The sequence below is a fragment of the Antechinus flavipes genome, chromosome 3 (genome assembly GCF_016432865.1).
Source record: "Antechinus flavipes isolate AdamAnt ecotype Samford, QLD, Australia chromosome 3, AdamAnt_v2, whole genome shotgun sequence".
Taxonomy (NCBI): Eukaryota; Metazoa; Chordata; class Mammalia; order Dasyuromorphia; family Dasyuridae; genus Antechinus; species Antechinus flavipes.
The window spans coordinates 203695737-203723530 of NC_067400.1; the positions used below are offsets into that span (position 1 = coordinate 203695737).

General features: G+C 35.1%; 1 protein-coding gene across 1 annotated transcript in view; it reads right to left on the bottom strand.

Annotated features, from left to right (window-relative positions):
• Positions 1–6135: 6135 nt before the first annotated feature.
• Positions 6136–27794, bottom strand: part of GRPR (gastrin releasing peptide receptor) — a 51647-nt gene continuing 29988 nt past the window's right edge. Inside the window, exons 2-3 of the mRNA XM_051984451.1 lie at positions 15552–15903; positions 6136–8102 (exon numbers count right to left, since the gene is read on the bottom strand). Of these exons, the coding sequence (XP_051840411.1) occupies positions 7710–8102; positions 15552–15903 (745 nt within the window). The 3' untranslated portion in view covers positions 6136–7709. The remainder of the gene's footprint in view (positions 8103–15551; positions 15904–27794) is intronic.

Below are 27794 nucleotides of genomic sequence, written 5' to 3' on the forward strand. Positions count from 1 at the left end.
TAAAGTCAGATTTAAATAATTGGAAAAATATTAAGTGCTCTGGGATAGGCCAAGTGAATATAATAAAGATGACAATACTCCCTAAACTAATCTATTTATTTAGTGCTATACCAATTAGACTCCCAAGAAAATATTTTAATGATCTAGAAAAAATAACAAAAAAATTCATATGGAAAAACAAAAGGTCTAGAATCTCAAGGGAATTAATGAAAAAAAAAAATCAAGCAAAGGTGGCCTAGCTGTACCTAATCTAAAATTATATTATAAAGTAGCAGTCACCAAAACCATTTGGTATTGGCTAAGAAATAAATTAGTTGATCAGTGGAATAGGTTAGGTTCACAAGACAAAATAGTCAATTATAGCAATCTAGTGTTTGACAAACCCAAAGATCCTAACTTTTGGGATAAGAATTCATTATTTGACAAAAATTGCTGGGATAACTAGAAATTAGTTTGGCAGAAATTAGGCATGGACCCACATTTAACACTGTACACCAAGATAAGATCAAAATGGATCCATCATTTAGGCATAAAGAATGAGATTATAAATAAATTAGAGGAACATAGGATAGTTTATCTCTCTGACTTCTGGAGGAGGAAGGAATTTGTGACCAAAGATGAACTAGAGATCATTATTGATAACAAAATAGAAATTTTTGATGATATCAAATTAAAATGCCTCTGTACATACAAAACTAATGCAAACAAGATTAGAAGGGAAGCAATAAACTGGGAAAACATCTTCACAGTTAAAGGTTCTGATAAAGGCCTCATTTCCAAAATATATAGAGAACTGACTCTAATATATAAGAAATCAAGCCATTCTCCAATTGATGAATGGTCAAATGATATGAAAAGACAATTTTCAGATGATGAAATTGAAACTATTACCACTCATATGAAAGAGTGTTCCAAATCACTATTGATCAGAGAAATGCAAATTAAGACAACTCTGAGATACCACTACACATCTGTCAGATTGGCTAAGATGACAGGAAAAAATAATGATGAATGTTAGAGGGGATGCGGGAAAACTGGGACACTGATGCATTGTTAGTGGAATTGTGAACGAATCCAACCATTATGGAGAGCAATCTGGAATTATGCCCCAAAAGTTATCAAACTGTGCATACCTTTTGATCCAGCAGTGCTACTACTGGGCTTATATCCCAAAGAAATACTAAAGAAGGGAAAGGGACCTGTATGTGCACGTATGTTTGTGGCAGCCCTCTTTGTAGTGGCCAGAAACTGGAAACTGAGTAGATGCCCATCAGTTGGAGAATGGCTGAATAAATTGTGGTATATGAATATTATAGAATATTATTGTTCGGTAAGAAATGACCAACAGGATGATTTCAGAAAGGCCTGGAGAGACTTACACGAACTGATGCTAAGTGAAATGAGCAGAACCAGGAGATCCTTATATACTTCAACAACAATACTGTATGAGGATGCATTCTAATGGAAGTGGATTTCTTCGACAAAGAGAAGATATAACTCAGTTTCAATTGATCAATGATGGACAGAAGCAATATACCCAAAGAAAGAACACTGGGAAATGAATGTAAACTGTTTGCATTTTTGTTTTTCTTCCTGGGTTATTTTTACCTTCTGAATCTAATTCTTCCTGTGTAACAAGAGAACTATTCAGTTTTGCACACATATATTGTATCTATGATATACTGTGACATATTTAACATGTATAGGATTGCTTGCCATCTGGGAAAGGGGGTGAAGGGAAGGAGGGGGAAAGTCGGAACAAAAGTGAGTGCAAAGGATAATGTTGTAAAAAAGTTACCTAGGCATAGGTTCTGTCAATAAAAAGTTATAATTATTTAAAAAAATAATAACAATAAATAAATAAATAAAATAAAATCTAGATGAAATTAGTCTAGTTCTAAAGGCCTATGATTTTAAATTCATGTTATAGATTCCAATCTTAAGCAGGAATTTTTCCACCTGGAACAAGGACAACAAACCATGATCAGAGTAAGTGTAGTGAAATAAATACTTAGTTGAAGAGGTTTGAGGAAGAGGCTTCCATTAATAATCCACCTGATATCCTCCTCTTTTAATCCACTTTTGCCACTGAGTTACTAAATGCTGATGTTTTTACATAGATAAAAGATAGCAAATGACAGTATTCTGGGTGGAAAGCCCCAATTGCCCTTCCTTAGTTACAGTTTTTATGAGAACATATACAAAACATTCTATTTAACAAGCAACTCAAGGATGACATAACACATTTTTCTAATCACCATATCTATCATGATATCTTTGAGGTAGAAAGTGATGGGGAAAAAGACCAAGCATAGTATCTCCCATTTATGCTAGAATACAAATAAAACCTATACAAATAACTTCTAAGTGTCTAAAAGTAAAATCATTCTAATTTTTGCATAAAACAAAGGTGATTGAGCATAAAGACTGAAAACAGCATTCAAAATTTAGCAATCAAAGGTCAGAAGTAAACCAGAAATACTAGTTCTGTGCATAAGATCAATTAGCCTATTTAAACTTTCAGTATAAATAAGGCATTTGGAATTCAAGGTAAAATCCTTGACGCTCTGTCAAATGAATTCCTTTTCACCAAAGGCTGATTTCCATAACAACATGAGCTTTGTTTTTGAGCTAAGAAGCTAGTCCATATCTTTCTAAAGGATTTCAGATTAATGAAAATGAAGCTAAATACTATGCAATTGAATGAAGCCAAAACAATGTTGTAGGCTTGGGGAAGGAGAAAAAATTCAGTGGAATAGTGGAGTGAGATACATAGAAAGGGGTTAACTCACATTTATTTATTTATTTTTAAGCTCTACCTTACTAAATAAGCTTCTCAATAAGCACTCTTTGTCTGGATTATGCTCAGAGCCTTAGGAGGTCCAAGACCCACACAAAAGCAGCTGTTCATTCTTTTTCAGAAGGCTGGGGTTTGTTTATTGCTTAATCTATTACTGTTGTGTTACTTGCCTCAGGGAGGCTCCATCTAAAATAGATTGAAAGATAGTGTGTGTCAATTGAATAAACACAGATGCTTTCTCCCCTCCCCAGGAAAAAAAAAAAAAAAAGATTCTTTTTCAAAGACATGAGCACTAAATGTAATTATTTCTAGAAGCTAGATGTGAACAATTTTAGTGTCCCTCCAGTGTAAAAAGATAGCTCTGGGGAGTGTTGGAGGCTCCAAATTGGAACTCTTGGGAGGTCTAGGATTGAGGGCTTTATACCTACTATGGAACTGTCCCTAAACTACAACCTCTTTTAGGGAGAAGAATTTTAGGTTTCTAAGATGTGAGGGATGAGAGACTTCATCCAAACTGACTACTCAGAAGTATCTTCAAATACAAAGAGGAATCATTTATTCAGTCCAGTTCTAATTTCTGCATAGAACAAAGGTGAGACCCAAGCACACCTGAGCAGACATAGAGCCTCTCAGCTCCCATCTCCCAGGATGTACCTAGCCTAGGGAGCAGGAAATAGTGAATCTGTTAAATTACAAAAGATCCAACTCTTTTCATTCGATGTTCCCTTTAATTGTCCTGACTCAGTTTCCCTAAATTGTTCTGACTCAGTTTCCCTAAATTGTCCTGCTTCAGTTTCCCTAAATTGTCCTGCCTCAGTTTCCTTTAAATTGTTCTGCTTCAGTTCCTAATTGTTCTGCCTCAATCCCCCTGGTTGCAACACCATCCTTCTCTCCTGATCATTAGAACTGATATAATTTAGGGCTGGCTACACTAAGGTTATAAATTGTAAATGTTTAATCCAGATAAGGAGAAAGACCTTCTATCTTAGATGTCATGATCCTAGATTTTTCCTATTTATCAGAATGTCTGGTGCCTCCCCCCATTCTGTCATTGTTCTTCTTGATTCTAACTTATCAGAATTTCTGGTGTCTCCTCCCACCCTGTCAGAATCGGATTGATAGCCTATCCCAATCTGACTCCACCCCTGCCTTGGTCTACCCCAGTAGCTTGGAGCCACGTGTTTATATATATTTCATGAGAACCTCACATTCCCTCGCTGGATGCTTTGAGACATCAGCCCTGGAGGCAACATGCCCCCAGCACAATCTCTCCCTTTCAAATAAAATATTAAAAACTCTTTAATCTCTATCTTGCCTCAGTTTCTCCAACATTACATTTTTAAACTGCTATTTGCTCTAGCATCTCTGATTTCTGATCTCTCTGATCAAAAAAAAAAAAAAAACTATTCAAAGAGTGATATTGTCCTAATATCCTCTTCATAAAGTACAGATCCTTCTTCTACTCTTGTTAAAAAGATTCCTTAAATACCTTTTATATTTGAGAAATCAAAGGTATTTGAATCAAAGCTCATTGCATGACCTATTCAATTACAAACTGATATGGATTTAAAAAATAAATCATCAAGAGACACACAGCAATCCTTGAGTTTTGAAGGGAGTCACACTGAACCCTAGACTGAAAATTGTGTGACGTATTGTAACAAATGGCCATTGCAACAAAGGTCAGGAAGATTGTCAATATGATCCATTCTTAAGAAGAATTCCAAAGAAAACCAATGGACTTTGTCTAATAGTCTAGACCTCTATGGGCCATAAGATTCCAAAGCAGCTGCAGTTTGGTGAGTGGAATTGAAACAATTAGATTCATGGTATAAAAATAAAAAAGAGGAAAAAAAAAAAGAAGAAAGTCTTTAAGAACACAAAAGTGCACAGTTTTAAACTCTGTAACACAACTGATCCTCATAGAAGACAGAAAGAAAACGATGAGCCTGAAAGACATCAACAAGAAATGAAAATGCTCATATCCATTCATTGCATAAATATTGCCTTGAGCAAATATCCTTCAGACCAGGTTAATTTTTTCTCTTCCACAACTTGTTAATCTTTGGAAAAATGAACTCCTCTCTGAAACCAAGGGAGAACAAGTTTCTTGATGGGGCCTTGAAGAAATAAGTGCTAATCACACCACATTTTCCAGCCACACCTTCTCACAAGGACAATGAACATCATGACAAAATACAAAGAATAGGTTGTTTTCAAGCACATGTGCAGAATGGATTAGCCTATTTACAAATTGGCAGAAGGAGTTTACCTACAAGATAAGCTTGATTTGAATCAACTAAACCAGTTTTATAACCCCACTTTTATTCATTTTCTTAAAGAGACAGTTTTTTGGAAAACAATATTACATTTTTCCAATTACAATTAAAGATAGTTTTCAATATGCATTTTAATAAGATTTTGAGTTTTAAATTTTTTTCTCCCTCTTTTTACTTTTTCCACAAGATAGCAAGCAATCTGAACTAGGTTATACATGTGCCATCATGGAAACACATTTCATAGTCACATTCATGTTGTGAAAGAAGAAAAGCCATAAAAACCAAAAAAGCAAAAAAAAGTGAAAATAATATGCTTTAATCTGCATTCAGACTCCATAGTTCCTTCTTAAATGTGGTTGTCTTGGATCATGGCATTGCTCAGAATTGAGCTGTTATGTGCAATTTTTTTCTGGTTCTGCTCACTTCACTCAACAATAGTTCATGTAAATCTTTCCAATCTTTCCAAAATCAGTCTGCTCATCATTTTTTATAGCATATTAATATTCCATTACATTTATATACTACATTTGTTCAGCCATTCCCCATTAATGGGCATGCTCTCAATTTCCAATTCTCTGCTACTACAAAAAGAGCTATTATATTTTTGTACATATTCACCCTTTTTCCTTTTTTATGATTTCTTTGGGATATAGACCTAGTAGTGGTATTACTGTATCAAAGGGTATGCACAGTTTGATTGCCCTTTTGGCATAGGTCCAAATCATTCTCCAGAATGGCTGGATCAGTTCACAACTCCACCAACAGTGTATTAGTATACCCAATTTTCCCACATTTTCTCCAACACTTATTTTCTTTTGCTGTCAAAATATTCAATCTAATAGGTGTGATATGGTACTCCAGAGTTGTTTTAATTTGCATAACTCTAGTCAATAGTGACTTAGGAGTATTTTTTCAAATGTCTATAGTTTTAATTTCTTCATCTGAAAACTGCATACTCTTTGATTATTTCTAAAATGAGAAATGATTTGCATTCTTAGAAAATTTGACTCACTTCTCTATATATTTGAAAAATGAATTCTTTATCAGAAACACTGGCTGTAAAATTTTTCCCCATCTTTCTGTTTTCCTTCTATTCTTGGCTGCATTGATTAGGTTTGAACAAATTTTTAAAAATTTAATATGATCAAAATTATCCATTTTGTATTTTATAATGTTCTCTATAGCATGGTCATAATTTTTTCCCTTTTCTATAGCTTAACAGGTAAACCATTTCTTGCTCTTCTAATTTGCTTATGGTATCACCCTTTAATCAACAAATGAATTTTTAAAAAATTCTATGCATTCATTACTTTGCAGATAGATTTGTTTTCTGCATATGGGCTAAAGAAAGCTCTTTTCAAGAGGCAGAGCAAAATAAAGGTGATTGCCATTAAACAAATCTGAAAAGTATACTTCAAATTTTTCATACAGATTCTAGGAGAAATCCATGCTCCATAAAATGTAACAGATGGAGTTTGCTTTGATCTTTGGGGTGTGAGGGAGAAGGAAACATAAGTGAACTACTTTTACCAGTAAACAAATTTTTATTCAAATTCACTTGACTGCTTTCACATTTAAATTAATTGCCTTTATAAGGCAGATACAACAACCCACCCACTCTTTCTTATCCCCTAAATACCACATTTAAAAATTTATGATATAAATAAATACTATATTATACATATTTATATGAATATGAATACACATATTTAGCTCTAGGAAATAGGTAAAAATTTTAAATTAGTGTTTTTTACCTCCTAACAATTGCTTATTTCTAAGCAATAGATCTTTTTGGCAACCAAATGAAAAAAGACTGTCATCAAGTAAGAATTCAGTCTTGTGAAGCTATGTGACATACACACAAGGGAAGGAGCAAGTAAAGATAATTCTGAATTGTCTGCATTACCTTGAACTTAGTCAATAAGTATTTATTAAGGTCCTGTTATGTACCAGGCAAGTTGCTAAGCATGGAAGATAACAAGACAAAAAAACCAGAACAGCCTACCTTGAAAAATAAATATTCAGCAACTTTTAATGCCTCTTTTTGTCTGGATTTTCTAAATGGAGAAGGTCCCTTAGCTTGAACACTAAAGCATTAGACAGGTGCACGTCAAACATACTTGCCATGTTTGATTCATAAAAAGTTGCTCTTCACTGAGAACAATAGATATTTTCCTGGAAAGATAAATCAAACCACATTTTAAACTAATCAGTTTCCATTATTAGAAAACCCTAAAGAAGAAATACTTGATAAAATGAACCATTATCTCTTTTTTTGTTTGTTTGTTTTGCTTTGGAAAACTAAATAGTTACCTATTTGGCTTAAAGCAAATTATGCCTGAAAACTAGAGTTTAGGATTCTGACCTGCTGAAACATTCATCCTGCTGAAACATCTCCCTGAGTCAATCACAGTAGAAGATATGAACATGGTGTCATCTCTTTAAAAACACTCACAGCTTTGTCCTTCCTTCTCATCTCCTTTCTGCCAGAACCAATTTCTCTAGGGTTTCAGATGTTTTCTCCAACATGCAGATGCAAATTGGAGCTGGAGGGAAAAGAGTGAGAGGAGCTAAAAGTCCTGATGGACCCATAGAGAGCCCAGCCTGAAACCACCTTTCCTGAGTCAAATCTACACATAACCCTCATGGCAGACAGGGTTGCCATTGATGAGGCTGAAGGTAGCCACCGACTGGTTGGTGCTCTTGAGTGAGGTCATGCATGTGGTGCTCCTGCCGGTACTCTGAGACCTCCTGAGCAATCCTGGCCCACAGCAGGAGAACTGGGCGTTGAATTGTTTCCTGAAACTCTTGCTCAGCAAGTAGAGAGCAAAGGGGTTCACGCAGGAGTTGGCAAAGGCCAGGAGCCGGGCGCAGATGCTGGTGATAAAATGCAGCATGGAGATGTCCACCTCTGAGTAGTGGTAGGAGCGGTACAGGTAGATGATATGGTTGGGCAGCCAGCAGACCGCGAAGAGAGCTACGAACACCAGAACCGTCTTTGCCAGCCGCTTTCGCGATTCGATCTGAACGACCCAAAAAGAGAGAGAGACAAGCAGAAACTCAGGGATTAAAATGCAATTAACTAAGACAGAAAAGGGATAACAATGCATCAGCCGCAAGGAGAGCTTAAAACAAAGCTGATTACTTGGCTTAAAGGATTACATATAACAATTTCAACGAGGGCCCTTGAGGGTTTATTGGCTCTGCTAATGTGTGGTTCCCGATTCTACTCCTAATATTTCATCTTTCACTTGCATGTTAAGGCATCACCTCCCTGCTGTCATGGTCCTCTGAGAACAAAGGGCCAACAACAATATTCATCTCCATTCAGTCCTGACCAGACTGTTACATTGGCTGCTCATATGACCCACCTCAGGATTCTACCCAGATCTCTTCTCTGTTTACCTGGCAAGTTGCCCATTTGGACTCCACAGCAGGATTCACAACAGAAGTAGGTTAACCTACCATTTCCACCCTCTTGCTCCTTGGACACAAGCCCTCCAGTACTGCTTTACTGCCTGTGTTAGTGACAACCTCCAGCAGGGGAGGGTAAAAAGATTTTGGTAGACTTCATCCACACCTTACATTCTAGGATCCCAGACACATAGTTAAAATGAACCTTGGAGACCAACTAATCCAATTCCTATGCCTTATTCTGCAGGTGAGAGAACTGACCGCAGAGGGTCAGTAATTTGCCCAATGGGCCACTGTGAAGACCGAGTTAGCACCCTGGGTACCTTAGAATAAGCCGGAGTCAGGATAAGCAAAAGTCCTTGGTCTTTATTCTTGGTCTTTAGGGGTAGGAGTGAATTGGATGGACACAGGATCTCCACAACCTCTCCTCTTCATCTTCCGCCCAGAAGTGACCCTGTATCGTCTTATTCCACCCCCTAATCCCTCCCACAATTCTCTGTATACACCAATTATCGAGCCAGCACAGAATAGTGTGAAGGGCCATTTTCCAAGCCTATACTTATAGTGTTGTCCAATCGGTAATTGGCCTTAAGTGCTCAGTTGTCCAACCTCAGTGCATTAACTCAAGAATTTCAGCCCTTTACAGGCCGCAGGTATTAATTTTCAGTTCTGAACCCTTATCATACTTTTCATTGCACCATGTTACCACCTGTGAGAGAGGTACCTCACAGTGTAACATTAGTAATATAGGAAGAAAAAGGTGCAGTGGATAGCGCACCAGGCACGGAGTCCAGAAGATTGATCTTCTGATTCAAATCTGGCCTCACACATTTACTAGCTATAAGTCTGGATAAGTCACTTAACAGTTTGCCTCATAAGAAGGAAATGCAAATGACTCTAGCATCTTTGCCAAGAAAACCCCACATGGGGTTACAAAGAGTTGGACATGACTGAAATGACTGAACAAGAACAGGAAAGATGACTTGACAGGAAATAGTTATTAATATCCCTACAGAAGTGGCAGGAGTGATTTAGAATAATGGACAATGCTCTGATATTAGCCTTTATCACTGATATGATTCCAAGAGCAGGAGTGACCATACTTTTTAAAAAACCTATATACTAAAATTACCTATATGTGGCAATTTAGAAAGATGGTTCTTTCCCAAACTGTTTCTCTAACTCTTTCACTACTGAGGCCCAGAATTCCATTATACCCCATTCAATTTTTGAATTAAAGCCTTGTGGGCAACCAGTTGTTCTTCAAAATAAAGGAACAGCCCATTAATCCCTATTAATCATGAACAATTTAGTATGTTTTTTTTTTTTTTAATCAGGTCCATTTCTTCTTTGACCACCACTTCTGATCAAATCATAGATAGATTATAAAAGGGAAGGAAAGGTAATTTTTGAGCGGGATGTAGGGAAGAGAAAGACTAGTTGACCCATCACACTGGGGACTTGTGTGTGGGCACTGAACCCTCAAAGGGATGGGGTAGGGTGGCATAGTAAATTACAATTCAATATAAATTATGCGGTAAATGACTAAATTCAATCTTTTTGCTACATTGAAAAATAGACTCATTAGAAGGAGTTGTGGCACAATTGATAGAGAGCTGATCCTAGAGTTAGAGAGAACGTGACCCAAGTTTTATCTCTGACACATTCTGGCTGTATGACCCTATTTATGTGACATGATCATTCAGTGTTCTAGGTAACTCTATAAGATTATATATGTCACAGAAATGATGTCAACTTGTATTTGAACAGGAAGTTTTCTTTGAGAGTTTGCTAGATCAATGAAATCAAAAATCTAGTCTATATTGATGAAGCATGTTGTTTTGCTTTTGCTATGATAAATCTTCTTTATAATAGATTATTTGGTACCTAAGATGTCTCTTTGGGTTGGATGAGGCTCTTTGCACTCTGTGGTTATGCCATTTCCCATACAATTTATATAGAATCTAATGTACTTACATTTTACAAACAGGTTTCAAAGGTGTAAAATTTTTGAACATAATGTTAGATTCAATGACATGGAGTTTTACATAAAAAGCCATGCATCAAATTGACAGTGTTAGTAAAAAAACCAAAAAAACAAATCAAACTTAATGTGATGACTGTAAAGAAATAGGTCCACTATTAAATTGTTAATAAAATGATGAATAAATGTTATCTCCCAACAATCAATAATGATCATGCCCTTTGAGCCAATAATCCCATTACTAAGATCATATTAAAAGAATACTATTAAAGGGAACACAGACACACACACAGAGACACATGCACACACAAACACATACATAATCCCTAGCTATGTCAAAATATTTATAGCAGTTTTATTAACAAAATAGCAAAAGACTATAAACACCTGATATATTTAGGAAGTGGGAAATAGCTGGATAAAGTGCAGTCTATCAATATAATGAACTATTATTGCACTTATAAAAAAGACAAATAAAAAGAAGAGAGAAAAATATGAAAAAACTTATATGAAGTGATTTAGAGTGAAGAATTGCAGATTCAGAATTATAGACTGCTCTAACTATAAAAGAATCAATGAAATATGGTTATATTAAAGAAAACATGGGAGAAGCAGAAATGATATCATTTTTCTAAACTACAAAAATTATCTGCCCTTTTAGCAAGCTCTAAATAATTTGAAACTTTTGATTTTACATTAAGTTTTTTCTCATTTATTTTACTTTTTAAAATGGCTGCTTATACTGAAAAAAAAAATGAAACAATTTACATGAAGGATGTACTTCTCAATGAGCATGAGCAGTTCCTGATCCCAACGAAACTTTCTGTTTTATGAAGAAACTTAGATGTGTCTTTTTGGGGGCCTATTTCATATGTAATTCCCAAATATGTGCTGGACATCTTGCTGTGACTTCATAGGCCTATGAACCCCATTCAAGGCCTATGCTGAAATAGATCTGGCCTTTCTTCCCAAACCAAGTCACTGGTATGCTAACTCTTAACTCTCTTAACCCTGCAACAGAGTACAAGGTTCAAGTAATTTTTCCTTAGCAGGTGATAGTATTCAAATTCATTGAAAAAAAAATACAAGTTGGCAGTAAACAATTAAGAAAGAGTTATTGCTGATTAAATTTACTTTCTACATTCCCTCTCTCCATCAAGTGACTTTCTCTAGATTGGCAAAATCATTTTCCATAAACTGTTTATACTAAATTTTAACAGAGAGCTCTATATGATGCTGCTCCAGAAAAATTGGAATGGCACCTGAGTAAATGAAAATGGAGGTGGCTTGATTTTTTTCCTCTTTTGGTTGTTGATAATTAAACATATAAATATACTAACTTTAAATACAATACTAAATTTAAATACATTTAAATCCAGTGGCTAGAGAGTCAGATTTGGAATTTAGGAAAAATTAGGTTTAAATCCTATATTTGAAGTATATTGCTATATAGCTAAGGGAAAGTTAATATCTCTGTAAATATTCATAAAGGGTTACCTAAGGCACCTTTAATAAATGCCTTAGGTAACCCTTTATGAATATTTACAGAGATATTAACCTCTGTAAACAAATTTCCTTGCAAGGAAGTCTCTATACCAAATTGTGGTATCCTAAGACTCTTTTAGATCAAAATGTTCATTGTAATACTACAATGTTTTAATTTCTAATACAGTAAATATCAATAGATAAATCCCACATAAAACATTCTTTGGGGTCCTTGATAATTGTAAAAATGGTAAAGGAGTTCTAAGATCAAAAAGTTTGAGAACTGCTACCCTACATGGATAAAATCATAGATTTGGACCAAAATAAACAAATAAAACCCCTCAAAAATACAGTATAAATCAAACACTACTATTTTGTGGTATATTTAATTCCCAAAGATCTAAAGGACTGTTTGCTTCATATGACCTCAATATATGGTTTCATGAAAAGTTTCAAATAATATAACTGTCTTGCTTCTGTTGTAAGAGGAAAAGCCATTTTTTTTTTCCTAATGGAAAAACAATCAAGGAAATGGATATTTTTCCCTGAGGGCTGCTTTCAGAGGACAATTTCATTGAAGTCTCTCTTCTGAACCTATCACCTCCATAACCTTCACCACAAATTGAATGCTGTGGGTGAGGCCTCCAATTGAGCCAACTATTTATTGAAATGGTATATGTATTCTTTTCTGCCCTAAAGACTGCAACATCCACATTTAGTAAGAGAAAAAGAAAAACTCTCATCATCAGGATCTCTATTTTTACCATTTTCTTATCAGAATAATATCATGGGCTTCTCTTTCTTTAGCTGATATTGGTTGCAGGGGGAAATAGGGGAGGAGCCATAAGTGAAAATGAAAAAATGATGGGCAAAATTTCTTTAAATATTTTATTGGGTTCTTATCCGATAGAAAACAATTATGCACAAAAAGATAGATTATTCTTTCACAACAAAGGAACAATGGTCAAGAGACCATTCTGTCTGAGACAGAAGTTTAGGATGTTTCATTGTATCCAGCCAGGGCTGAACTTCCTGGTTCTTGATACATAGCAAAGCCAAGGGAAAAGAAGGAAGATATTAGGAGGCAGTTCATTCATTTTACTACCTCCTCCATGTGATTGTTTACTTTCTATAATCTATAGATTTAGGGTTAGAGGGAATTGTAGTTCAATTCTCTCAAAAAAAAAGGAGACACTAAGGTTAAGGTATTTTTACAAAGACACACAGGCAGCAAATAGCAAAATGAGAATTTCAATCTTAAATTCTTTGACTCCAGATTTATCACTCATCTCAAAAGGATTAAATGAGATAATGGATGTTAATAAACACACACACACACACACACACACACACACACACACACACACAAAGAGAGTGAGAAAACACTATTTCTTGCATGTTGTGCCACAGTTTTCTTTTATTGTCCTGCCTCAGTTTCCCTAATTCGTCCTGCCTTGGTTTCCTTAATTGTTTTATCTCAATCCCCTTACTTGCAAATCCCCCTCCAGTTCATTAAGACTGAGGGCTACTTGCTCTAAGGTCTAATGTCAATGTGAGACTCTAATTGTCAATGTGAGACTCAAGATAAGGGGGAGTTCAGATTTCCTGGCTCCTAACTCCTTCTGTCATCAAGAATTTATGGTCCTACCCCCTATCTAATTTACCAGAATATCTGGTGCTTCCTACCACCCTACCACAGACCAGGCAGAGTCAGAACACTGAGAGTAGGAACAGACCCTGCCTTGGTCTACCCCTGTAGCTGAGCCATGTGTGTATACATGTCATTGAGAACTATCATTTGGTACTGGATACTTTGAGATGAGAATCTTGTCCAGTCAATTAATTAAGAGCTCCAATAAATAAACTATTAAAACTCTCTAATCTCTATCTTGACTCAGTTTCTCCAACATTACAGCAACTAAGTACTGGAATTAGCTGTTCTAAAGGTGAAAGAACTCTGAACTGGAACTGAACAAGAGTGCAAATTGAGTCTTAGACTTGATACTTATCAGAAACTTGTTCATCCCTCATTTTCAAAGAGGACCAATGACTTCAGGTATTATGCCACAATTCTCTTTTATTGTCCTGACTCAGTTTCCCTAATTATCCTGATCCAGTCCTGACTCAGTTTCTCTAATTGTTCTGCTTCAGTTTATAATTATCAGTTCAAAGCTCAGTCCTGCAAAACCTCTCCTCTCTCTTTATCAGAATATTTGATAAGAATAAAAGATCTTATATTTTAGAATATCAGAATGCCTCTCCCCATCTCTGGAGTTCCTCCCCCCATTAGGTCATCCCATCTCTGGAGGCTTACCCCACTCTGTCAGAGTCCTGTTCCCGCTCTCAGCACTCTGATTCTGCCCTTGCCTCAGTCTAACCCCTGAGTCTGAGCCATGTGTAGATATGTCATTGAGAACTCACATTGTTTGTTGGATTCTTGGAGACAATAGTTTCATTCAGCCCTGGGACAAACATGGATCCATTTGGTCCCAGAAAATCTCCTTTTAAAATAAATTATTAAATACTCTCTAATCTCTATCTTGCCTCAGTTTCTCTGGCATTCACTTGCATATGAATTGGATTTAAGGCAGAGGCACCCCTCAAAGTGGTCAGTTTCATTCTCTGTTTCAGATTCATCAAAGTCCAGTGGCAAGACAAAATTCAAGACAACTGGTTATATCTATCTGCCAAGATGGTTTTATTGGATGAGAAATAGACACCAAAGGTGGATGAGCAGTTGTGAAAAGGAAACTTTCACACCAGAGGTGCTAGTCCTTCCTGAAACTTAGAAACAAGACAAAACAGAAACCCAAGAATCCAACTTCATTATTTTACAGATAAATAAATTCAGAATTTGAACTCAGATCCTCTGCTTTCAAATTCAGTACTTTTCTTATTGTACCACAAACTGTGGCTTTGAATAATCCATTTAACTAATTCTGAGCCTCATTTTAGACATTTATATCATTGTGAAAATAAAATGAGATGATAATAAATAAAGTTTTGTAATTGTATGAAATATCAGCTATATTATTTCTTTATCTCTACTAAAATCTTTATTTCCAAAAATAAATAATTTTGACAATAATTCTATTATCTGTCCCTCCTAATACTTCACACAGTGACAAGCAAGACACTAACTACATTTTCAGGATGTTAGGAGAAGGGAAGCAACTAATATATATGTCAGCTACCTCCTAAGTCTCAGGTTGAAATAAAATAATTCTTTTAAATTAAAAAAAAAAAAAGAATTAAAAGAACCTAGATTCTTCTCACAAATAAATCTTCCATGTCTCATTAATTCCCTCAAAGAATATGATAGTTACTTAATTATCACATATTTAAAAGATGCTGAACTAATTTTAAGTGTTAGGGGTACTTAGGTCACCTATACACAAGACAAGCCTTCATAGAACTTTTAGGCTGACTTGAAACATCTAATCTAAACCTCAACTAATGTATTGTTCATCCAAAAATGCTATGTGTCCAGTATGGAACCTCAGGATTTTTTGTTCATCTATATATTATTCATATGTTACCAAAAAGATCCCTTTCATGGATAATAATAAATATATCTTTAAAAACCTACCTGCCTTCTGACATGTATGTTCCCTTCCACTGGCAAATTGTAAGCACTTCGGATCAAATTCTTGGCAATGAAATAATAATAAACAGAAATGATGAATAAGGGAATAATGTAGAAGATCAGGAAGGAAGCTGTTGAATGGATTTTGGGGTGCAATTCATTGGAATGAGGATATGGTGCACAACTGACAAAGGTTTGATTAGTGCTCTGTTCATAAAATGGGTGCAGATCGGAAAACACCGCTTCAGGAATGGCGAGCATCATGGAGATGATCCAGATAAAAGCTGCTTTTAAGCAGATCTTCAACAGGGCATGGGAGGCTTGGATATCCATTGGTCGAACAATAGCTTTATATCTAGGGCCAAGAAAGAGAAACCATTAATTCTCTGAGAGTCATCTTTTTATTTTTACTTTTATTCTATGTGCTTTCATCACAAAACATCTATCAATGTGATATCATTTGTATACTTTGTGGAAAATAAAATTATTTAAGAAATACAAAGACAAGATCACTTTTTTTTTAGGGGGTTTTTGTGACAGAGTGCAAGACTTGGAGTTCAGAAAGATTCCAAAGCTTGCCTTTGCTTAGCTGTTACCATAGATTTGTTATGGAACCTTGTTGAGCCTCAGTTACTTCATCTAAAAAATGCGGATAAAACTATTTGTCACTTGAATCTATCAGTATTGTTATGATAATGAAATAAAATGAAATAGTGTCCCTAAGAAGCATTGTAAAATGTTAAAATGTTTATGTTCAACCACTTATAAGATGTATATAGATATGATATTTATAGAGATAAGTAGAGAGAATAATTTTTAACCTAAGGCAAATTTTAAATACTTAAATACTTTTGATATTTGAAAACTGTCTTTTCAGTTTGAGAGAAAATATTGAATCAGGTAAGACATACATGACCTTAGGATCATAAATTCAGAGGTAGAAAGAACCTTGGAGGTCATCCTGTCCAGCTCTCACTTTACAGGTGAGAAATTGGGATCTAAATAGGTGATTTGAGTCACTTAAAATAATACAGGTCTTAAATGGCAGATGTAGACCAACGTTGTCTTAGTCCAAATCAATCAGGTACATCATTAGCACATTAACCTCATTATTAGCACAAGCTGTTCCATAGTAAAAGTTGGGATCCTATGGTTACAACTTGGAGTTTAATGCTTTGTCAGGGATAGAAGCATCAGGGCTGGGTATGGCTTTAGTGATGGTAAGGGAGCAAGGGAATTTACTGCTATCTTATCTATCATGGTATTCTATTGTATAGCACCTCCTTTTCCTTCTTTTCTTCTCCCCCATAGTATTTCAGATCCGGTATGTTTTGACAATTTTCATTAATTCAATATAATTCTTCTTGTAGGCTTTCTTTTCATCATTTAATTTTATTCTTGCTTGCTTGGTATATAAGGAAGGAACTGCCATGTTTAATATTCAAACTGTGAATATTGGCAGCCTGAGAAGCATCTGAATCTTTTCTAGTGTCTATTCATACTCTGATAGAAAATATATGATGAAAAGAATTCATTGTCATTGAATTCAAAATTAATTTTAGATAAGATAGAAAGAAAGTACTATGAATTATTGAATTCATGGTGGTTATTTTTTATTCAATAGATTTTCTTCATTTACTATCATCAGAGTCAAATCCAGTATTGATAGAACAAGGCTTTGCCCTGAGATGCCAATATCTAAGTGGTATGCTTCTACCCCTGGCATAAGATCAACTTGCCAGCCAGTATTTTTCACTGGTTAAGTTGCTCTGACAACCATCTACTTCCCTGACAAGGTTGGATGTTCTAATGAGGATGGACTCTCTTTTCCCAGGACTAACTCCAGTATACTTTCTGGTCTAAGGCCTTAATCATAAGGAGAACTGATGGCAAGCCCAGTAAAATCTTTGAAGACAATGATTTTCTCATACTTTGGCAGTTAATCACCAAGGATAGTACCCAGAACAGAATAGTCCTGAATTCAATGTTTTCTATTATTGTATAGACTTTCTTGAAATGGAAATTTATTGTTACATATATTGAAGCCTTTCTTATGTTGTGTTGTGCACATGACAATGTTTTTTCTCCCTTTCCTTTTTTTTTTCAGTTTCTATTTAAGATTTAAATAAATACATTTGAAAAAAAAAAGAATACACACACACACACACACACACACACACACACAAATCAGTGCTCAAAGCTTTGGATAAAATAAATAATCAATTTCTTAACATTATCCCTATGCCCAACCCCTCTCTCTTCACCTGTTGAGATCAATTGAGGGAGGTTCTGTCTCAGAATAAGGATCTGCATAGACACTGGCACATTGTTATGATAAACTTGGGGTTAATTTAACTTTTCTATACTTGGAACTCTCCATGTACTAGCTAGTCAATTTTACTCCAGCTCATCTTTACCTGTGTTTTAAAATTGCTTTTTCACTATGCAAACCCACTTCTTTGCTATATCTCCCCATGTTGTCTTCTCTGTCCAATCCAGCCCTTCTTCCTAATTTTTCTATTCTCTCTGACCTCTGTTTATATGGTGTCCAGGTTATTGCTATAAACTCTCTTTTATGTTAGATCTCTTCTCATATTCCTTCCTCATAGTCCCTCCACATCTTCTATACTCATTGAACCTTAGCTTTCTCCTAAAAATGCCACAGCCAGGGTCATATAGTCAGTAGGAATCAGAGACACCACTTGAACCCAGCTTCTTAGAGCTCTGAGGTAGCCTGTCTATCTAGTACAACATGTTCTTCTCACAGTTCAGAAATAAGGACCTTTGGTAGTGGGATTTTTACATACTGGTTAAAATTTGTCATGAACCAGTGGCAGTCCATAGATGAGAATATGGGAATCACTGACCTTTATGAATCATTTCACATTTATAAATAGATCTGAGCTGTTAGTAATCTTTTGTTGGGGTATGTTTTATTTTTTTTACTTGAATTATAACCTTCTTGAGGACAATGAATATGTCCAACTTTGCAAACTTGTTTGGTTAGATTTACATTAATGTATATTATATATCATATATATAGTATATTATATAATATAGCATAGTTTATGTATAGTATATAGCATATACATTTATATTACATCATATATTATAGTACATAGAGAGATGATGATAAGAGGGACACATATGGTACTGTGAGAAGAGTATTATATATGAAGTTCTGCCTTTGAAACTTATTATCTGTAACCTTGGATAAGTTACTCTACTGAAAGTTATGGGAACCATTGTTCCCAGCCCAGTTTGTCAGTCATTTTGAGGGAAGATGTTACTCAGTCTCCTGATATTTGTCATGGCCTATCACCCCTTTACCTGTGACTTTTGTATTCCTACCTGCAGATTGTCACATTCTTGCTGCCTTGGGGAGGAGCTGTGATACAAAGGGTCAACCTCTTTTGCTAAAGTAGACCTATCTGAATTGTCTTAATTTTAAATTTTAAATTTTAAAATTAAACCTATAAGAGCTAGCACCACATTGAAGCCATTGCTAATCTTCAGTGATCAGTCTCTCAGTATGTTGCTACCTTGATATACTTATAATAAACTCCTTTTAATTTTCTTTTTCCTGAGTTTTGCCTCATTAATCAAGGTGAAAGCCCAAATGAAGAATTTTCCTTTTAACAACTCTTCCTTCCTCATCCGTAAAATGAGGCAGTTGTATTGAATAAAGCTAAGGTCCCCTTCAGTTCAAAATCTATGATTCTATTTTATATCTACCATGAAATGGAAGGTAATTAGATCATGCTTTCTTCTTTATCAAAAAAAAAATTCCTGCTTTGCTTTTTCTTATACAAAACTTGAAGTGAAGGGATTAGTTTTCTTGCATCCTGAGCTCCAGTATCTTTAGGTATAGATAGAATGACTGACTAAATGAAAGAATGAAAAAGCACTTAGTAAGTCTTCACTATATGCAAAGCATCATTGTTAAAGATCCCAATACTTCTTTGCTTAACTATCCATTATTCCCCACTGAAACTACTAGGCTTGTAAGTTGTTTATTTTTATCTCTGCTCTATATTATGTGAGGTTCTGGAGAATGCATCTAAATATAAATATGTATGCATATACATATTCACTTAAGGATAAAATAAGTTTGCTCCTATGAATATTGAACTATGTCTGCAACTATTTATGCAAACAAAAAAACAAATACATTATTTTTGTCTTCTCTTCTCCCTCCTTCTCCCTCCCCCCCCTCGTCCTGGGGAAATTTTCATGAAGAAAGGTCTTATATACTTACATAACTGAAGAAAAGTGTTTTGAAGAAATGACTTTTATAAACACAGAGTAATGATTATATTGGTATATAACCTAAATATGTTCTATTGCCTAATTCAATGAAATCTCATTAGCAGATCAATATGTTGTAGTGTACAGCATTCAGAATTTGGATCTAGGAAGACCTGAATCCAAATCCTTCTTCAGATACATACAAGCTTTGTGATACTGGGGAAGTCATTAAAAGTCTTTGAGTGAGCATATTTCCTTCCTCATCTAGAGAATGGAAATAATAACAGCATCTAAACTCAAATGTTCTGGATTGTAAATGCACATCATCTTTGTTACTTTTATTGTTTTATGTTTGGTTCCATTCAAAGTAGAGAAATTATCAATCAGCTTTTAAAAGGAAAATTCTTTGTTGGGGCTTTCTCCCTGATTAAGAAAGCAAAACTCAAGACAAAGAGAATTAAAAGGAGTTTCTTAAAATACCTCATGGTAGCAACTGATAATTAGAGATCAGCAAGGTATTCAAGGTGGAACCAGTTTTTCTGATAACTTTTGGAATGAGATAAAGACAATACCGATAGGCCTTGCCAGAAAAAGGGATAGTTTATTGCACCTAAGCACCTACAAGTTGCCTATCCCTGAAGGCAAGCAGGCAGGAGCTACATGATAAATAGCAGGTGGCTGGAGAGTGGATGAGACTTCCTTCAGAGCCTCCTTCAGCTGAGCTTCCTCCAACACTGATCAAATGGCAGGACAGAGAACAATGGGTCACTGAGTCAGTGACTGAGTCAGTATAATTTTAATATATTCTCCTGTTCAGGAATGGGTAGGCAATAGTCCTGCTGTAATATGTCTTCATTAGTTCATAACTGGAATAATCTGTCTAGTTCTTGGTATCAAATTTTAGTTTTCTATGAGCTAGTATAAGATTTTTGTAAAAATATACATAGACATAGAAAATATATAGAAATAAATGGAAGGGCATATATAGATATCAATATATGATACAGAAAAACAAGTATTCTTTTCAGTATTCCTATTCAATAATTATCTTAGTACTATCAAACTTTGTTTTTCCACCATTCTTTTTAGATTTATTATTTTCTTTCTTTTTATCTCTTTGTCTGACTTGTTAAGTTTATAAACACTTAGTGTCTTACTATAAAAATCTTTTTCCCTGAAGTTCTTAGCTGTTATACAATATAGTGCATATGTATTTAATACTCATATTAATTCATTATTTAAGTTAGCTTTCAATTTAATGGTCTTTTTCTTGGCAGAATATTTTTTTCCAATTACCTAAAATCAGGATTGTGACTCGTACATTTTTAAATTCATCTAAAGCATAATAGATTTTATTTCACACCCTTATTTTAACTCTTGTGTGTTTTTATGTCTTGACAATGTTTAGTTTTTCATATGTAGCCTTAATTCATCATTGGAGTAAATTTTCTAATTGATTCATTCTCTTTCTTCCATTTTACAGTAATTTTTAGTTCATTAATATTAATTTAATTTTTAAAATTAATTTAATTTAATATTAAATGTTATAATTATTAAGTCTCTGTTTCCCTCCACCAAATTTTATTACTTAATTTATTACTTAAAAAGGCCCTAAAATATGTTTGATTATAACAATCTGATTCAATTCTTCTTCCATAGACACATGCCCCCATCTACTTCCTATCCCAAACCTTGATTCCTTGATTGTACTTGTATTCTTTCTGCTCCTTCCTTTTCCCCTTCCCCACCTCTCTCTCTCTCTCTCTCTCTCTCTCTCTCTCTCTCTCTCTCTCTCTCTCTCTCTCACGCTCTTCCCTTTCCTCTTCCTCACCTTACTTTTTATGTCCCTCCACCTTTCTCTTACCCAGACCACCTCCCTTTTTGTCTGGGTGACAATCCATTCTAAGATATTTAGAAATTCTTATCCTTACTAGGATACTCTCATATCTGATCTCCTTTCATTGTCTAAACATGTTGGTTTTTTTTTTTTTTTGTCTTTATATTCTATTCACCCTCATGCAGGGTGAAACTTCTAAAAGACTTTTGAAATCATGTCTTGTTATGGTTCCCCATACTATTCCATCCTTCCAACCCCACTCTTGTTTTATAAATGTGTTTATAAATAGTTAGCATAAGGTAACAATATTGGGAAGTAAGATTGCAAAAGGGGAACAAAAAGTTATTTACAAATTGTCCCATAAATTAGGGGAGTATAGGAGCCATTGGCAATTTCCTAATAAATTAACTCGGGCCATATCCTGAAACTATGTGCTAAATTAGAGGAACCCAGTTAGGCCCTAATGTAATGGCCTGTTGGTCCTGCTAATTTGCTTGTGGTCTTACAAGCCTCAGATATACAGACATACAGTAGGACCAGCAAAACACCAGAAAGACATTATGTAAATGAGGAACTATGACTGTGGTACTAATAATTTTGAGATGATGTTGATCTATTAATGAACTAAGTGAAAGTAGTAATAAGAGTAATCTATCCCCTACCACCAAAACTATGAAGATGAGACCCCAAACTCCTGGTTCCTGAGCACTCCTCCATTTGCTATGAGTTTATATTGCCTAAGTACTCCCAAATCTGATCAGTGGTTAACTGATTATGTTAACAGTGGAAAACAAATGATTAACTCTTATCCCCTCCCTATTTCCATTCTCTTCCCCACTGCTGTCTGCCTCCTTTCACCATCCTATTCCTTGTCCCCAGCTATTTGCCTCTTTATTCTTGATGTCTTATTAAAATACGATTGAAGCATTATTCCTCACTTGCTGTCTTCATCTTTCCTGGATAGTATATAATGAACTGCATGGGCATGTTTGCTCTAACCCAAAGGGATTTCTTTGTAATTCTTTCCTTTATTTCATAGGCTGGAAACAGTAAGACTGGGACTAAATTTTGTCTTACAGCTGCCCCCATCATGAATAAACATGGTGCAGTGAATTCACTGATAGAAAACAAAGATGAGCAAATGAACTTTGTGTCTCCCAGAAGGGATTTTTCTATTATTTGGGTCACAGTCAATTTATTATTAATGCAAAGACAGTAATCACATATCCTACTCTGCACAGCCCAGGTAAGAACATGGTTCTGTGTATATATATATATATATATATATATATATATATATAACATTTTAATTAAGAAGCCAAATCAACAATACTAAGTGTTGAAAGAACTAATAACTGGCTATAAAGCTAGGTAATATCCCAAGGAGGGACACCAGGATGGTAGAAAGCCTTAAGATTGTAACATCTTGAGGATTAATTGAGGGAACCAGGGATGTCAATCCTTGAGAAGAGAAGGAAATTGTAAAAATAAATTAGAAAATCTTTTTACAGTTGAGTCAAATTGAGCTTCAATTCTCCTTGCCAATGGTTACATAATTAGTAAGTATATCAGATTGGATTTAAACACTGGTTTATTTTGATTACAACTTCCAGTGCTCTACTAGCTGTCTTTTATTGCTAACATAATAAATGCTTCATTAAACACAAGTAAATTGTTGGGGGTTAGAATTTGAATCTTTATCTCCTTCAAGTACTCTTTCCTCTATGCCTTGTTAATTGCACAAAACACAAATACTTGGATACTAAAAGAAGAAGCTGGTTATTTTCCAAGTCATTTTGAATATAATTTTCTCTGAGAAAATGAAAAAGGAGCTCAGGTCTTGTCCTAAGTGAGAAATGAAGTAGGCAAAATTGTCTTTGGTATATTTAGTATTTGGAGAAGGAAATGGCAAACCATGACAGTATTTTTGCCAAGAAACCTCATCGTCAATATGATTCATGGGTTCACAAACTGAATGATTCAACAACATTCAGTCTCACCTTCTAGAACACTTCTCCCCCCCACCCCCACATGTCTTAAACTCTATTAAAATGTGCTCTCAGATTTATATTAGTACCAGTCATTTATCTTGCTGATATATAGGAGTACTCCATCTAAAGAAGTTCATTATAAAAAGTCAACGAAGAGAATTTATTATTTATTATTTTATTGCAAATATGATATTATGGAGAGGAAGTAATTAGTGCTTTCAGAACAATATAATAAGCCAAATAGAATTACAAAGAAGTTTCAGGATAGAACAATGAGGTTTGATTGTTGTATAATCAATTGATATTACATATTGAGGTTTGATTATTTGATTAATGAAATCATTGCAAAGATTGTCAATTGAAGCAACATTATGTAACATGTGCCTATATTGACATTTTAATGTTCATCTCTTTATGAAATGGAATGGTAAAAAAAAATCTTTTCCCCCAAGAATAGCCAACATGATAGATACTATCATGATAGATACTTCCCTATCTAGGAGCCATTGGGAAATGCTGAAAGTGGAATAAGAAAAGGATAGATGGCATGGAGAAGGAAAATAGGAAGAAATAGTGGCTTGGACACTGTGTAAGAGGCAGCATGTGTTGGTAAAAAAAAAAAACATATATATATATATGTATATGTATATGTATATGTATATGTATATGTACATGTATATGTATATGTATATAGCATTGTCTTTAGAAGCAAAAGCTTTGGATTTGAGTCCTGGTTCTATAACTTTCTGTGGGACCTAGGGCCACTGAATCACTCTGAGACCTGAAACTATTGTAAAAATTTTTAAAAAGAAGTTGTGACCCCATTTCTCATGACCGCATGTCCTGGGAAGGTGGGAGGAGCCAAGGAAAAGTAGCTTTTAGACCTTTCCCACGTCTGCTAAAGCATGTCACCTGCTTCCAGTGAATCTGTTCTTCAGCTTTAGAGGCCTCAAAATGGAAGAAGACTGTGCTTAATTAGGTAGATTTAAAGATGGGAATAGTTTCGTATAGTCAATGGGAAAAAAGCCTTTTCCCAACAACATGGTAGACCAAGACAACATGTCCATGTTGTCTTTTGACTCCTGTCTCCTGTCTCTAGGACCCTCCAAAACCATTTCTTGCTGTCTGGGCATGGTCAAACCCTTGTTAGACCTATATTAAATCAAGCCATCAGCTAGCATTTATTAAACACTTACTATATGAGAGGCACTGAGCTAGATGCTGGTATAGCATACACAAAGAATGAAATAATCCCTGCTTGCAAAGAGCTTACATTCAAATGGAATCCTTCCACCCTGGGATCTGTTGGACCACACTCAGGTTCAAAGTGAGAGACAGGAAATATATTTGTCCCCAGAGCAAAGAAAACTCTATTTATAGATCAGGCAAATCACTAGAAATTAAATCATATAGCATTTTACTGAGCCATACTACCAGAACCTGATGAATCCATGCAATGAGAAACAGTTCCTCTTATGGATTCTTGCTGCAGTGGAGGAAAGAGGAAAAAAAAAATCCCCATGAGGGAAACTTGTGGCTTCAAAGACATTGGAAAGGGTTTTCCTTTGTGTTGTTGATAGAACTGTTGCCTGAGCAATTCCTTGGCTCTTTAGATGTCAATCATTGAGAATCATTGTTCCCAGTCAGCATCTAGCTCAGTTCCCAAGTGGCTTCTCAACCATCACCAACTTAAATTCCATCTTTCAATTCATTACTTTGTCCAGATATCATCCAAGCCATTGTTTCAGACTTCTCTTTATCTCAGAAAACTTCATTCCTCTTCTGCTTCAGATACATACATACATACATAGTACTGAAAACTCTCTTTTACAATCAGTCCTTTTAGGGTCTATCCAGAGCCATGTACCGTAGAACTATACTTACACAGATTAGATAGATAAAAAACAGATGACAGATAGGGAGATCAACAGATATAGATGGATGAAAGACATAAATGGTAGAGAAATAAACAGAGAGGGGATGGACAGATAAGTGGATATAGATCATATATAGATAATAGGTGATAAGCAGACACAGGCACAGATAGATAGATAGATAGCATTTATTGAGCATTTACTATATATTAGGCATTGTGCCACAAATACAAGCAAATGAAATCGTATCTCCCTCAAGGAATTGGCATTCTAATGCAGGAGACAGCACATGTGCAAGGGAGGTGAGATGAGAATGGGAAAAGCTATTTGTGCTAGAGCAATGAAACAGACTAGGAAAAGGCAAAGAAGAGTTCTTAGGAAGAGAAATCCAGACTTAAAGGAGATGAAATATAGCTAGGTCCTTCCTGGAAAGGTGGTCCCAGGGTGGGAGTCACCAGTTAGGTGAGGAGTGCTTTAGGTGGAGGTTTCTCTAGCATGACAATATTGTAGAGGAGGAGGAAAAAAGTCAGAGAATTTGGTTGTGAGAACTATTCTTTTCCATGTTTTCCCGCTTTACTAAAGCAATATTGAAAGAAGCTCCTCAAGCAGAAATGATAGTTTCTTCTTTTCTTTCCACCATCCTCATGTTTTTGTCATTTTCTCTGTTGTTTTTCATAGCCATCCCCTCAACTGGAATTTCTCCTACCTCACTCCCAGTTGACAGAATTCCCAGATTACAGGAAATGGTGACCTTCAAAAAGGTCTGTACTTTTCACTCTTTGCTTCTGAGTCTAGGGTTAAACTCACTCCTCTGTACTCCTGCCACACTAATAAGTACCTGGATATTCACATTTTCCTGAAGTCCCTTTCTGCTTCAGAAGGCTCGATTTAACTTAGGAGGAATAGAGACAAGGAAGGACATAAGTTAGCTATTTGCCAGCACAGTAAACATTTGTTCTCCTTAAAGATCTAAATGGAAAGACACTATTTTTATTGCAGCTATTAATATTACTAAAGGTAATACTCTAGCTCTCAAATATGCAGAGCAAAAGGGATGTGGAAACTTTAACATAAATTTAAAGAGACTCCCACATTACTTTTGGATGCTAAATAAGGTTGAGTCATTTGGCCACCAATGACCAGCCAACTATAAAAAAGAGCTTATATTTTTCACTGTCTGTGCAGGATGATATATTTCCAGAGCTCAATACTAACTTGGTAAGTGAGCCCTTGAGACTAGGTATACATAATATGAAATATTACAGTTTCTAGTCAGCATGCTTAAAATAGAAAAGAGTAAATAAGTTAGTACTTGGAAAGGATGCAAACATTGAGGCATAAGTAGGTTATTGGCCATGACTCAAAAAATTTTGTCACAGGGAAAACAAATTACAAAAGTCTTGTTAGACTTTTTCTTCAGTAATTTCTTCAGTAAATTTATGAGTAACAAAATTTTCAGAACATTGGACAGTATTCACCTTATTTCATCAAGAATACAGAAAATACTATGAGTATTTCAATACTTTTTTACTTAATGGATTCAATGCCTGTCTACAGTGAATGTTACAGTTTAGTAACTTGTCCATCCAATGGTACCTCACCGGGAAAAAAATATTCTTCATTTATTTGGGTTTTTCTGGGAGGTAGCATAGTATGATGGATAGAGAGCTGGATTTTGAGTGAGGAAAGACTATATTCAAACCTCACTTCTGACTTAACCAACCATATAACTATGAATAAGGCATTTGTAAAATGAGATGCTTAACTTCTGTAGTATCAATCTCACAGGGTTGTGAGAGTCAAGAGAGATAATGTATGGAACTTTATATATTTTAAATCATGTAAAATCATTTAAAATCACTAGTCACTCTCATCCCATTCCTATGTGATTTTCTAGGATGATGTCTTCATTGTAACTTTTCTTCTATTTTTTTGGTCTAATCTGCTCCATGATCCTTTCCCTACTTCCTTGCTTCCCTGCTTCATTTTTCTCTTTACAACAATAATCATATGATCCTTAAATGATATTTTCTCTGTTGCTTTTCTCTCACAAAATCTAGCACAATTTTAACACATACAGAATAAACTTCTTGTGGAAGACGAGCTTTTGTCTCACTTTTATCTTTGTATGTGCCTAGTACAATATATTTTTTGAAATCAGCAAACAAATACAATAGAATTTTGCATTCTCTCAATCAATTCTGTCTGCAAAGGTTTGCTCTGCTATAGAAAACTGAAAAATCTGAAAATCTGTGAAAATCACCTGTGAAAAATGCCTTTTTCCTTCTTTTATCAA